Source organism: Anoplopoma fimbria, chromosome 7 (genome assembly GCF_027596085.1).
Source record: "Anoplopoma fimbria isolate UVic2021 breed Golden Eagle Sablefish chromosome 7, Afim_UVic_2022, whole genome shotgun sequence".
Classification (NCBI taxonomy): Eukaryota; Metazoa; Chordata; class Actinopteri; order Perciformes; family Anoplopomatidae; genus Anoplopoma; species Anoplopoma fimbria.
Window position 1 is genome coordinate 6480828 of NC_072455.1, and position 15191 is coordinate 6496018.

At 39.4% G+C, this 15191-nt stretch overlaps 2 protein-coding genes across 4 annotated transcripts in view; both read left to right on the forward strand.

The window, feature by feature from the left end:
* Positions 1–2880, forward strand: part of fasn (fatty acid synthase) — a 37616-nt gene extending 34736 nt beyond the window's left edge. The window contains exon 42 of the mRNA XM_054601860.1: positions 196–2880. Within this exon, the coding sequence (XP_054457835.1) occupies positions 196–333 (138 nt within the window). The 3' untranslated portion in view covers positions 334–2880. The remainder of the gene's footprint in view (positions 1–195) is intronic.
* Positions 2881–6976: 4096 nt separating this feature from the next.
* rab3gap1 (RAB3 GTPase activating protein subunit 1) overlaps positions 6977–15191 on the forward strand; it is a 30847-nt gene continuing 22632 nt past the window's right edge. Inside the window, exons 1-9 of one of the 3 annotated variants that reach the window (XM_054601306.1) lie at positions 6977–7064; positions 7691–7871; positions 7986–8041; positions 9255–9333; positions 9447–9579; positions 9936–10014; positions 11056–11175; positions 13167–13332; positions 14386–14485. In XM_054601306.1, coding sequence (XP_054457281.1) covers positions 7740–7871; positions 7986–8041; positions 9255–9333; positions 9447–9579; positions 9936–10014; positions 11056–11175; positions 13167–13332; positions 14386–14485 — 865 coding nt within the window. In that variant the 5' untranslated portion in view covers positions 6977–7064; positions 7691–7739. The remainder of the gene's footprint in view (positions 7065–7690; positions 7872–7985; positions 8042–9254; positions 9334–9446; positions 9580–9935; positions 10015–11055; positions 11176–13166; positions 13333–14385; positions 14486–15191) is intronic. The other 2 variants (XM_054601304.1, XM_054601305.1) reach the window with 2 other exon arrangements.

The following is a 15191-nucleotide window of genomic DNA, read 5'->3' on the forward strand; positions in this document are numbered from 1 at the left end:
GCCATTATTTGTATCACTGCATGAGTTTTTAAGGTAATTTGAGAGTTTTGAGGTTTCTTGCTTTTTCCCAAACTGAAATAATCCCTCTACTGGATTTTTTTTCATCATTGCTGCATCCTCTGGACCATCCCATCCCTCATATGACCTTTGGATCTCTGTGTACTTAAATGCTGAATGAGCTGTGTCTTTCTTCAGGTTTGCGATGGCAAGGTGTCAGTCCACGTCATCGAGGGAGACCACCGCACCTTCCTGGAAGGGGAGGGGGTGGAGTCCATCAGCAGCATCATCCACAGCTCACTGGCTGAGCCTCGGGTCACAGCAAGGGAGGGCTAGACATGTCCCACTGAACATCCCACTAACATCACAACATTCCCAACTTTGTTTTATACGCAGAGAATAATACACAGCATGTTTACGCTCAGTGCCACTTTGCCCTGATATCCCAAATGCACCTTACTGCACCTCTTTTAAGTTCATTGGTCAATTCAAGCAATGGACTCTCTCCCTGACCTATCAGAACTCTTAGCTGGCGTCTTCCTGTTGCTAAATGAAATGTGCTCTTCAAAGTTGTCTCATTATGCTACCATGTTTCATTCAGCCTTGTTTTGGATTGTAGTAGGGATCCCAGTTTAAGAAATCTCTCCAATCAAAAGTCAGCTATAGCCCCGTAGTTCCTTAATATTGGTCATTAATAAAAGGCAACATCTTTCAATATTTACATGGGCAATATTCATTAGGTATATAAGAATAAATAGAAGTAAAACATCTGCACTATGAATTACAGAACACAAAATGATTCATTACTTAAAATAGCTGCTTGTGTATGCTCCCGTTCCATCTGTCAGTGTTCAAATAATGACCAAGCAATATTCAAAACTGACAGGCTTCAATGTCCACACAGATTAGACTAATTTACTCTGAAAAAAGCTAACCCCCCCCTTGTATCTGTAGTCTGTTAGCAAGCAACATTATCAAGTAGTTCAGTGTCCCAATAACACTCAAACTGGTTTTATTGAAGCTAGTCCATTTGCTACATGGTCTGCTCAAGTAGAACCAGTCTGCCACAGATGTCTAAATCATGTAAAGCCAACTGTGTTTTTCCTGGAAATCTTTGATATTCCCCTCTGAGAGTAAATGGGTTTTCCATCTAGTGAAGTAAGGACGGTTATCAGCTTCTGTTAGTTATTTAGTGAACTTGGTACTTGACCACCAGGTAAACGGAACAAATACCCAGTCCACGCTCCAAAGTATCCATTAGGAGTGATATGCTGGATGACATTGTACTGAGAGCCAGGTTTATCTGTTGCTCTATGACCGTGTTTTTTACGGAGCCCTCCATTTTTGCATTAACTGAAATAAATGAGGGTGCTGCGTCAGTAAATGTTTTGATCAATTCAATGATTAACTATTATCAATGATTCACATCTCTAGATTGTAATAGAATGTCTGACACAGCATGTTCCACCTGTACTTCTAACATCTAGACAACTAGAAAAATAATGTAGCTTTGCATAGCATGAAATGCAGACTCTTTCTCAGCAATGTACACATCCGTGCTACTCAGCCGTTAGACAGGGTTATTTCATAACGGCACACTAATGCATGGAGGGCTTGTGTCTTCTACTCTAAATGACCTGTCCATGTCCTTTACCCAGTGAAGGCTTCTCTCTTACTGTATATGCACACACACACACACACACACACACACACACACACACACACACACACACACACGCACACGCACGCACACGCACCTGTTAAACTGCCGTGGTGAAATTCCTCCTGACCTAGCACTGTCGCATAAGTTAACCTGATAGTATTGGTAATATGACTATTTGGATTTAGTTTTGTTTTAATTTTGTATTTATTATTTGTTTTGTCAAAAATAAGTTTGTTTACCTGTGTATCAGGGGACGCAATCACTTTGTGTTTTAGTTTTTGTTTGTTTTCATCATCTTTTGCCTCGAGGCGAAGCAGGAACTGTTGTTACTCTTTTCTCCTAAGCCAAGCCAAACCAAAACTCTGACAGCTGTGAACACAGTATGTCATAAAACATGTGTTATCACAATGTAGTATAATTAAGAGTAATATTGCTGAATGACCTCTATAGACCACACTGATCTATAAAAAAGATGCTGTTTACAGGACATGGGGAAACGTTTTTTATTTTTAAATTTTAAGAATTATCAAAACCACAAAAATACCCCCATACTAATAACATCTAATTATTAATGTTTGTAACCAACAGTTACTATAAGTATCCTGCAGTAATTCAATTAACATTTTTAGAGAGGAAGATGTTGCATTTGCCAGACAGAGAACTTGTTACAGGGCTTACTCTGAATTATAAGGAACCGTTCCACTGATAAACTGTAGGTAGTCTGATAGGTGACAGAGTCCAGGCCCAACACATTCAGTTTATTGGTTGCTCTGCCCCGAAACAAATGACCGGCTCTCTTGTGAACACAAGGTGTTCTTAGGGCAAGAACTAGTGACAGTCCCAGTGTTTAGTTAGACACATAGAGATAAACTGAATAGGTTTGGTACGTAAATATGTCTGTAAATGTTGCATCCTTTCCCAAATCAGCATTTAGGTTGTGAATGACTACTAAGTTGTATGTGGACATAACTGATGTGAACTTTCCTGGGATCCTTGCTGAGCTGTCTCTGACTCCAATGACCCTCACTGCAGCAGCAACATAGCCCACCTGATCTCTGAGACCTCTGATCTGGTCTATGAAGAGTCAGCTGACTCCAGGCAAATGTGCTGATTGATTTCAGTGAAAAGGAGAAGGAAGAGACCGTATGCTCACTTCTTGTATTGTAATATTTCCAGTATGTACTGTTATTGCTAATAAAGGTCTCTCGCTAATCACTTTATTCTGACGATTTTTTTTTTTTTCATTAGTTAAACAGGAATAACAAACACATAAGAATGTCACTCGGTATGTATACTGTGAAAACAGCTCAGTAAATCCTGGATGGGTGAGACACTATGGGACTTACAGGCGACTCATTCTAGTGACAGCATAGGAAAATACATCAAAGACGTTTAATCACTCTCCCATCACACTATTGCTCCAGTAGAGGACCTTGTACTTTTCCAGTTTGCCCCTCACGACCTCTGGTTCCAAAAACTGAAGCTACTGCTGACATGCCTTAAAGCTGCATTCTTTCTAATGTCCATCAGGGGGCGACTCCTCTGGTTGTATAGAAGTATATGATAAAATGACTACTTCTCTCTTGATTTATTCCCTCAGTAAACATGGTAAACATGAGTTTATGGTCTCAATCTCTAGTTTAAAGTATTCTTCAATACAGCATGATGTTCATTTAGTAAATGATGGTCCCATTCAGAGTCAAATGGACCATAAAGCAGGGTATGCTTTGATCGAACATGATTGAACACATTATTGATGAAGGGGATGCAAAGCTAATAAAACCGAGGTTTTATAGAAACGGTGCACAGAAGGGTGATGTACATTTCTTCATTCAACATTTGATAATGCTGTAAATTGGAATTGTTGGAGTAGGGCTTGGCCTTGTTTTTGGCGCTTTGTAAGGCTGTGCAGTGTATTTCAATGACATTTTCATATAACTACTTGGTTACACATATAGCATTGGTTGACAGCTTTGCTGAGTCGGGCCAGTAAACCTGCCTAAGTATACCTTTGTTGGCAGATAATCGCCCAATATGGTTTTAGTTTGCTACCATCTATATATAATATACAGCGGGTAAAATAATATTGAACACGTCACCATTTTTCTCAGTAAATATATTTCTAAAGGTGCTATTGACATGATATTTTCACCAGATGTCGGTAACAACCCAAGTAATCCATACATACAAAGAAAACCAAACAAATAAGTTCAGAAATTAAGTTTTGTGTAATAAAATGGAATGACACAGGGAAAAAGTATTGAACACGCTTACTGAAATTTATTTAAGCCTTTGTTGGTAATGACAGCTTCAAGATGCCTCCTGTATGGAGAAACTAGTTGCATGCATTGCTCAGGTGTGATTTTGGCCCATTCTTCCACACAAACAGTCTTCAAATCTTGAAGGTTCCGTGGGCCTCTTCTATGAACTCTGATCTTTAGTTATTTCCATAGATTTTCTATTGGATTCAAGTCAGGTGATTGGCTGGGCCATTCTAGCAGCTTTATATTCTTTCTCTGAAACCAATTGAGAGTTTCCTTGGCTGTGTGTTTGGGATCATTGTCTTGCTTAAATGTCCACCCTCGTTTCATCTTCATCATCCTGGTAGATGGCAGCAGATTTTTATCAAGAATGTCTGACATTTTTCCAAGTTTGCCAGTGCCGTATGCTGAAAAACAGCCCCACACCATGATGTTCCCACCTCCAAACTTCACTGTTGGTATGGTGTTTTTGGGGTGATGTGCAGTGCCATTTGACCTCCAAACATGGTGTGCATTATGGCATCCAAAGAGTTCAATTTTGGTCTCAGACTATATTCTCCCAGTATTTCACAGGCTTGTCTAAATGTTGTGCAGCAAACTTTAAACGAGCTTCAACATGCTTTTTCTTCAGCAATGGAGTCTTGCGTGGTGAGCGTGCATACAGGCCACGGCGGTTGAGTGCATTACTTATTGTTTTCTTTGAAACAATTGTACCTGCTAATTCCAGGTCTTTCTGAAGCTCTCCACAAGTGGTCCTTGGCTCTTCTGATAATTATTTTCACTCCTCTGTCAGAAATCTTGCGAGGAGCACCTGGTCGTGGCTGGTTTATGGTGAAATTATGTTCTTTCCACTTCCGGATTATGGCCCCAACAGTGCTCACTGGAACATTCAGAAGTTTAGAAATCCTTCTGTAACCAATGCCATCAGTATGTTTTGCAACAATAAGGTTGCGAAGGTCTTCAGAGAGCTTTTTGCTTTTACCCATCATGAGATGTTTCTTGTGTGACACCTTGGTAATGAGACACCTTTTTATAGGCCATCAGTTGGGACTGAACCAGCTGATATTAATTTGCACTGACAAGGGGCAGGATTGCTTTCTAATTACTGATAGATTTCAGCTGGTGTCTTGGCTTTCCATGACTTTTTGCACCTCCCTTTCTTCATGTGTTCAATACTTTTCCCCCATGTCATTCCATTTTATTACACAAAACTTAATTTCTGAACTTATTTGTTTGGTTTTCTTTGTATGTATGGATTACTTGGGTTGTTACCGACATCTGGTGAAAATGTCATGTCAATAGCACCTTTAGAAATATATTTACTGAGAAAAATAGTGACGTGTTCAATACTTATTTTACCCGCTGTGTGTGTGTGTGTATATATATATATATATATATATATATATAGAGAGAGAGAGAGAGAGAGAGAGAGAGCTCTGGAAAAAAATTAAGAGACCACTTCAAAATGATCAGTTTCTCTGGTTTTACTATTTATTGGTATGTGTTTGAGTAAAATTACAATTTTTGTTTTATTCTATAAACTACTGACAACATTTCTCCCAAATAAAAATATTGTCATTTAGATCATTAATTTGCAGAAAATTACTACTGGTCAAAATAACAAAAAAGATGCAGTGTTTTCAGATCACGAATAATGCAAAGAAAACAAGTTCATATTCATTTTTAAACAACACAATACTAATGTTTTAACTTAAGAAGAGGTCAGAAATCAATATTTGGTGGAAAAATTCAAGCAGCTCGGCTTTGTTTGATGGCTTGTGACCATCCATCTTCCTCTTGATCACATTCCAGAGGTTTTCAATGGGATTCAGGTCTGGAGATTGGGCTGGCCATGACAGGGTCCTGATCTGGTGGTCCTTCATCCACACCTTCACTGACCTGGCTGTGTGGCATGGAGCATTGTCCTGCTGGAAAAACCACTCCTCAGAGTTGGGGAACATTGTCAGAGCAGAAGGAAGCAAGTTTTCTTCCAGGACAACTTTGTACTTGGCTTGATTCATGCGTCCTTCACAAAGACAAATCTGCCCGATTCCAGCCTTGCTGAAGCACCCCCAGATCATCACCGATCCTCCACCAAATTTCACAGTAGGTGCGAGACACTGCGGCTTGTAGGCCTCTCCATGTCTCCGTCTAACTGTTAGACAACCAGGTGTTGGACAAAGCTGAAAATTGGACTCAGAGAAGATGACCTTACTCCAGTCCTCTATGGTCCAATCCTTATGGTCGTTTGCAAACCTCAGCCTGGCTCTTCTTTGCTTCTCGTTGATGAAGGGCTTTTTTCTAGCTTTGCACAACTTCAGCCCTGCCCCTAGGAGCCTGTTTCTAACCGTCCTCGCCATGCACTTCACCCAAGCTGCCGTTTGACATTCTTTTTGGAGGTCACTTGATGTCATCCTACGGTTGTTGAGTGACATTCAAATGAGTTGGCGGTCATCCCATTGAGTGGAGAGTCATTTTCGTCCTCTGCTGGTCAGTAGCTTTGTAGTCCCTAATGTCTGCTGCTTGACCTTTTTCTTATGAACCGCCGTCTTTGAAATTTTAAGGATGGAAGTAACCTTACGCTCACTGTATCCCTCTCCCAGTAAAACCAGAATTGAACCCGTCTTTTCCTCACGCAAAACTGTTGGCATGGTCAATAGTCACTTTCTTTATTCCAATTACTTTCTAGGTACTACTAGCACTGTTTCTGCCATCCAGCTGGTCCTATTGCAAGAGGATAGTGATGACCACAGCACTGGTTTTTATACTTTTCTTCATTAAATAAGATTTGGTTCAGGTGATCACCTAATCAGTACCTCATTAAGAAGAATCAGGTGTGCCTGTATTGGAATTCAACAGACACTGGAATGGAATGGCTGCCATACACGTAGAGATGTTGATTTAAGAAAAATTTGGAGTGGTCTCTTAATTTTTTCCAGAGCTATATATATATATATATATATATATATATATATATATATATATATATATATATATATATATATATATATATAAAAATAAATATATTATAAAATCATAAACAGGTTGTACTTTTTTTATGAATCAAATTTTATCAACTTTTTTTTTTATGCAATCAAGCCTAACCGCTTAAGAGACACACTGTATCTTCCACACACAGTTAGGTATGCAATTGAAATCAGGCTGTCGAACTTATACTATGTTTTTGTTATTTGATTTTTGGAAACGGTTGTAACGCTTTATTTATAAAGTGTGTGTGAATAGAAGTTATTGTATTGACGTTGCTTGCGATTGAATACGTTATAGTATTTACATAGTTTGTGTTTGATTACGTTATAGTATTTACATAGTTTGTGTTTGATTACGTTATAGTATTTACATAGTTTGTGTTTGATTACGTTATAGTATTTACATAGTTTGTTTGAATACGTTATTGTATTTACATTTATTGTCTTTAAATAAGTTATTGTATTTGCATTGTTTGCGTTCGAATACGTTATTGTATTTACATTGATTGTTTGGGGCTTATTTCAGGTATTCCACGAACAAAAATCAAACATCACTTCTTCCATTATCTTTCTGAGGCAGACACTAATTAAATGATATCCATTATACAAAAATATTAAAGTATATATACTAACATATATACAGTAATTATTATCCAAATATGTCTTACTAACAGAAGGAAAATGTGTTCACTACCAGAGAAGGAGGTTTTGTATATTTTGGGAAGTTACTACAATTCCCTTGCAAGGGAAAAAGTTATATTTAAACTATTTTTCATACACAGTAATACACAGCTTAATGTTGATTGGAGGTTTAGAACTGTGGGGGCAGTGATGCGCCACGCAGCGTCAGGCCGCCGGAAACAGGAAGAAGAAGCTGCAGGAAGAAGAAGAAGAAGAAGAAGAAGAAGAAGAAGAAGAAGAAATAACAACAACAATAACGTCGACATGGCTGCCGACAGTGATGTGAGTTTCTTAAGCAGAGTAACTTTGATTCGGTGTTGGAGGTGAAACGCAGTTGTCTCATAACATCAGGACAGATTCAACGTTCAACCTGAACCTGTTTTCTTTCTCCTGCAGCCCGAGTCCGAGGTGTTCGAGATCACCGACTTCACCACCGCGTCAGAGTGGGAACGGTGAGAGAGCTCTTCGTCTCTGCTTCTGATTGTTATATGAAGAGTAGTTAGTACAACACACACACACACACACACACACACACACACACACACACACACACACACACACACACACACACACACACACACACACACACACACACACACACACACACACGTTTTTCCCACGAAGCGGGAGTACTGGTACAAACAGAAAGAGCCTCGGTCACTGTGGGTTGGAGCACATCATCTCTAGAACATTCCCTCTGCTGTGTGCAGTGGAGGACCCATACAGGCACCGTGTCGGTCTGAATGAGTTTTTGTAGTTTCCAACACACCAATGGAGTGATACGTCTTCTCTCGTAACAAAATCAGCTGGTTGTATCACATCAATTTCAGGAGTGACATGCAGTTTACCTCAAATCCATAGTGCCAGTAATGGCCTGGTTTGATCCAGGATTTCCTGTATTGCTGTGCCAGTGAAGGTTTTTGCGATAAATGACCCAGACACCAGTTTGTGACCTGCAGCACTGAGCTGAATGGATACAGATAGTGGGATGAGGAGTAACAGTGCAGACCTCCAGCTGATGAGCAGACTTGGCAGACACAGAATGGTCACAGTAGGGTACCATCTTCAGATTTGAGAAGCTGGAACCGGAGAATGTTTAGTATTTTACTTGATAAATGCCTACATTTATGAAATTGATTTATCGTACGATATATGGACATGCCTCTGATATTCTCTCTATTGCCTGTTGTGTTTATGTAAGAATGTCGCCAACATGATACCAGCATAAACAGCAGGGACCTTGCACTTTTTTGATCACACAATACATTTTGTATATATAGTTATTACAAAACCAATGTCAGAATTTTCCTAAAGAATAAAAACCTTTATTGCCCTTTGAAAGGGTGAACTTGCATTATTATGCAACTACATTTACATCATGTCAGTGACATAGAATGGTCTTAAAGTGACAATAACATTGTTTATTACAGTTAATTCTGGGACAATATATCGTCTAACAAAAGCAGTTGCTACGACAGGTCATAGGCTCAGTCATCACTGTGTTACCTCATTCTGCATCAGATATTGACCCAGTAGACATTTATTTAAATGAAAATCTTGGGGATTATTTCTTAAACAAAAGTCAGTTATCAATACATGCCAGAACAGACCGCTGTGTTTATCCAGCCAGTCTCGCTGCTGACCGCTCATTTGATGCTCTTTAAGGTTCGTGTCCAGAGTGGAGGAAGTGCTAAATGACTGGAAGCTGATTGGGAACTGTGCAGGAAACTCGACCCCAGAGAAGGTATCCTACTCTTTCTAGCCTTAAATGTTTATCTAAACAACAGCAGTGAGCAGTCTGCTGCCAGTAGCTTATTCACCTTCATCCTGTTATGTTGCATCATTATTTCATTACAGGGTGAATACACCAGTGGCACCTGGGGGGAGAAATCTCAGGATATTCAATTTGCTGACTTTAAATTCTACATAACTCATCACTTCCTGAAACAAGAATGTGAGCAGGACAATGGGAAGGAGCAGCTGGAGGAAGGTATGTGTGTGTATATATATATATATATATATATATATATATATATGTTCGATGAGCCGTAATATGGAGGTAACCTGATGAGTTATTAGCAATCTTTTAGCAGTAGCACTTTAACTTAATGTTCATGGTTGTGTGTTTTTTCTTTAGTTATTCCATTTTTAAAAAAAAATCTTTGCACACAATTCATTTATTAATTTATATATTACCTATTTTCCCAAAACAACATTCCCTGTTATCCTCCCCCTATATCTGATTTCCCATGTAACTATGATGGCCTTACAATAGTAGGTGAGAGAATGCACACCATTCATCCCTCTAACAATGAGTGTGTGACGTCCCCCTGTTCTTGTGTCCAGATGCCTTCCCCCTGGCAATGCAGGACCTTCTGTGTATGAACAATGACTTTCCTCCTCGAGCCCACTGCCTGGTCAGATGGTGAGTTCCATCATTCATTATGTTTTAATGCAATGAGTAATCAGGTTACAAAGGTTACCGCATTGATATTCAATCTTGTTTGCTGTAAAATGATTAACATATAGCAGCTCAATAATCAGATTTCAGCCCGACCCCAACCTTATTTTGAGACATTGGTAACTTATTCTAACTGTAACAGGATTCTACTTCCTGTTCCCTTTGTTTTTGTGAAGCATTGACTGTCAGGCCGGTGAGATCACAGTTTTTCCCTCCATCAGTATGTGTCTGAAACTGACAGACTGAGGCTGCTTAGTGTCACTGTCAGTTTAAAGTGGATTCTGAATTAAGTCGCCATTGCTCATCGACGGCTGTGTCCCTGGTTGGGAATGCAGTCAGCCAATCAGAGCTTTGTTGGCAGTGTTCACAATGGGGACCTCATCTTCCTGTGATTAGTGCATCAAATGTATAATGAAAGACTGTATTAAGCTTATGTTGACTAAGAATACATAAAGGCCAATACCACATTCAGGGATGCAAACTGGTTACAAGGTGTGAAAGATAAACCTGACCCCCCAGCTGGTTTGTTACACAGAACTGCCTAAGAAGCCCTCTTTGGACACTGTTTGGAAAAGGGCAGGCTCTTTGAAAAAAGATTTGGCAGGTGATTGGATGAACCATCTGTCAGTCAAACTCTTACCGTAGCCAGTCAGGAGTAGAGAGAAAACATGTTTTCAATTTAGAGAAGCCTTCAGTGTTCTATTCTCTTCTTTCAATGTAGAAATCCTCTCCAGTTCTGATAGAACTGTTTCTATAGCAGTATCTACATTAACATCTAAGCCGCTCCATTTGCTTCCATCAGCTCCGTGCTCTGGCTTACTGGACAAAAAACACATTACTTAGACCATGACAAGATAGAGTTCCGTTTTGATATGCGATCCCGTTATTCTCATGTGATCTCCCAACATCAGAAGAATCCAGCTGCCTTGCGAGGTCATTGAAAGATAGCAAGGTGGGGAAAATGTGATGCTGATAATGTTCTGCTGCAACTGTCTCCTGCGATAGGTATGGTATACGAGAGTTTTTGGTCATCTCCCCTGGAACCAACTGCGAGGCGATCATCAGCGAGTCCAAATGCAATCTGCTTCTCAGCTCCATCTCCATTTCTCTGGCCAACAGTGGCAGGTGAGTCACCTTCATCACTCAGGGCAGTGAGCGGCTTTGCTCATACATTTTTGTCAGCTTTCTGTGTCAGTCCAATGTGGGAAAAGTAATTCCAATTACATCTGACACTACACACAACAAACAGGTTTTTACAATCGATCCAGCCCAGGGTTTGAGACAACATGCATACAAATCTGTTCCCAGTTCTCTCCTATCAAATTACGCAGGGAGCTGTAAGTACTTTGATTAACTGTTACAACATTAACCTTTAAACTGCTAAGTCACAATATATTCCCAACAATTAGAAACCACATGCTAGGTTGAGTTGAGCCTCTGTGCGTTCCCGCCCTGACTGGTCTGGTCTTTAGGCGCTGTCCTCTTTATGCCTTCAGTCATAATGCCTCCTAAAGCCTCAAGCAGTTTTCTTCAATTGTGGGGGAACATAAACTTGAACTGGTCAAAGGTTAAGTTTTTTGTGGTAATAACTCAATAATTGATATGCAAATTGTGTCAATTTAACACAAATTTCCTGGTTACCCCATGTACTTTAAATTTTTGTAGCTGCAGCAATTGGCTAACTTTTTACCTCAGATCTGGGAACACGGTTACATCAGTGATAGAAAAAAAAAAAAGGGGTCAAACGTTGATCAGACAGTTATCCACTAGAGATGAGAAACTGAAGGCAAGCACTTAAATGATTACTCAAACTGCCTGTAACCTGTGATGGATGTTTAAATATGTCGTCCTGTACTTACCGTAGTTGTGTGCACCCAGTTTGTATGTTAAATGAGGGATTAATAGATACATTAAGGCTGTGCCCACTTTCAGATCCACTTCTAAAATAAGTTTTAGTTTAGATCCTTTGGATAAAGGGTTTGTTTCCAGTCTGATCATCTGACTGCTTGTACTTTTTGACCCGTTGGACATATTTGTAGCGATGTCCTTGTGTTTCCTGGTCTCAGTAAGTACATTAGGCCTCATTTACTAATTACTGACAGATACATGACACATGCACAACGGTCAACTTTGTTCTCACCACTGTGCGTGTTAGTGAATCAGAATCATTCTAATTGACTGGCGCATGCTCACTATCTGCAATCCTCTGTTTCTCTAGTTTCCTTTACTCAAGAGAAGCATGGCTCATATAACCAAAAATTTAAAATAATGTCTTGACTGCGCTCATACATATGGGCAATTTCATGGCACTTTAAATTGGTGAATGTAGCCAATCATTTTAGGCCAAAACAATGAAAACCAAATCTGTTACATTTCAATATGGACATTTTATATACTCTATTGTAAGTTAGGCTGGGCACAGTTTTTTAGTGGACTATTTTATTTATGACAATAATTGGAAGTAGATGTAGTCATGGTGATGTCACCCATTGGTTTGTGGTCTGCTGTTTTGAAACCTTGAGCTCAGCAATTTTTGCAACCAGAGAAGTTGTCCGCTGCTGCTCAGTAAAGAAAATGCATGTTTAAGACACTTACTCCTCCAATTCACTTCAAAACCAAAGGTTGCCGCCTGATGAGGATGAAAGAGCGCCAATTTCATGGTTATCCAGTACATTCAGCCAGTGCATTAGTTAATAAACTGTTTCTAATGTTGTCTATTAAAGCTTTCAAAATGAATAAAGTGTTATCGTGCTATGCTTATAGTGAGTGTGTGTTATCATTATGTAAGACAGCTGGGCATTCATCATGTGTGCGTACACATGGTCTTTGTTCAGAGTAAGACCAAATTCAGGTTAGAAAATATTGCTTAATCCTGGGTTTGAGTGTTAAACGTTGTACACACTGTTTATTTGTTTGTACACAGTGTTTAATAAAGTAATGTTGATGAGGTATCATAACTCATGAGTGACCAAAGTCGAATCCAGTTTGTATGGAATTGTTGTTTTCTCTTGCGGTGTATCTTCAGAGGAGCCAGCTGGATGTGAGCGCTGTCCAACAGATGGAACACATTCAGTTCTTCATGGTAACGCCTGCTCCTCTTTGTCTTGGTCACTCAGCCAGGTGCCCATGTTTGTGCAGATCCAGCAGAAGTGGAGGCGGGTGTATGCCGGAGAGTGCCAGGGTCCAGGTGTGCGCACTGACTTTGAGATGGTCCACCTCCGCAAGGTGCCAAGCCAGTACAACCACCTGTCTGGCCTTCTAGACATCTTCAAGTCAAAGATTGTAAGTTTCTCCCATCGGCTCACTTCTGGGTTTATAAAACATCTAATGTCAGCCCATGCTTTCTTCAGGAGTACAGCCACAAATCTGAATGTATATTTCCATTATGGATCACCAACACAGGCTGTGTCTGTTTGCACAAATCTCCCAATTTCACAACATCAGTTCATTTAATAATAAAAATAAATAAATAATAACCAATAAAATAAAAACCAGAGTAATGATTTAAATACTTGACCACACACATTTACACACATTATTTGCTCAACATACATTTTTTATTTGTATTTTATTTTGTAGTATGGGTGGCCTGACCCTTTTTTTCTCACTATAGCTCAGAGAGTTAAATAATAGTAAGTATAATAATAATAAAGGTCTAGTGTGTAAGTTAAAATGGGATTTATTGGCAGGATGCTATTACATGTAGAACTGTTTTCATTGGCGAATAATCAGCTGAAACTAAGAATTGTTGTGTTTATGTTACTTTAGAATGAGCTCTTCACATCTGCATAGGGAGTGGGTTCTCTTAACAGAGTCAGCCATGTTTCTACAGTAGCCCTGAACAGACAAACCAAACACTGTCTCTAGAGAGACTTTCATGTTTTTACGTTACCTGAATGCCACCGTAGTTGTCTACATGCTTGGAAAGGGATTGTAGGGAGGAGTATTCAGTTGCTCGCAATCTGCAAACACACCACTATATGGCACTATATCCTACACATTGCTCCTTTTAAGGCTCTAAATATTTGTAGGAGGGATTCACAAGATGACAATACAACATCTGAAATAGTTCTCTTTCTCTTTTGAGCAAAAACATAAATGTGAAGCTCCACTCTGATTCTTTTCTGTAGTTTTCTAATAAATAATAAACTTCTGATAAACCCATATCAATTTCAGGCTTAGAATAACAACTTTCGGTTAAGTGACTTCCACCTTGGATCAAACATCACCCATTCAGAGTACGGATACGGATAATTGAATTGGTTAAACCGATACAGATGCAGATGATGCTGTATTTGCTCATCACTAATCTTTTCCTTCTGTTTTTGTCCTCAGGGTTGTACCCTGTCCCCTCTGCCTCCAATCAACATCGCCATCCGGTTCACCTACATTCTCCAGGACTGGCAGCAATATTCGTGGCCACAGCAGCCTCCTGGTAGGCTCATACACCCCAGAGGACGATGTGGTTAAACATTACCAAATAATCTCCTGATCATTGTATTAATTGTCATTTAATAATGGCCACATTTGCTTCACATTGATCTATTGACTGCTTAATTTTCAATAGATGTTATGGATGTTGGCGTGCTAAGTGAACACAGTGTGTGTCTTCATGTCATAGCCAAGGGAGCTTTGTTTTTCACTTAACAAACTTGTGTTTTGATATGATTTCTTTTGAAAGTCTCACTAATTTCTTTATGACTAACACTTGCTTTCAACACATCCACAAAGTTGTTGCATGCATAGTGTCCTAAATAATTCCCTTGTTCACTCATTCACTGTTTCCTACACCAAGTGGTTTACTCTATAGTTTACTCTTTAATCTACGTTGACATTTGAGTAAGTTATGAACAGGGTTGTGCTGGTATACTGGCTCTATATCGTGCTTAAAAGTCTCTCTTACTGCTGGCATATTCATTTTTTTATTTTGGTCTACACAACCCTTCATCAGATACGTTAACGAGCATGACATTACATTACATTACATTACATTACAGTCATTTAGCAGACGCTTTTATCCAAAGCGACTGCTTATATAGCTCCTTATATATAACAGTAGATGCTGCATAAGTTATCCAGTCAGAGGACCACAAACAGGAAAACTAAATCTATAAAACATCACTCGGGCAAAAGTTAAGAAA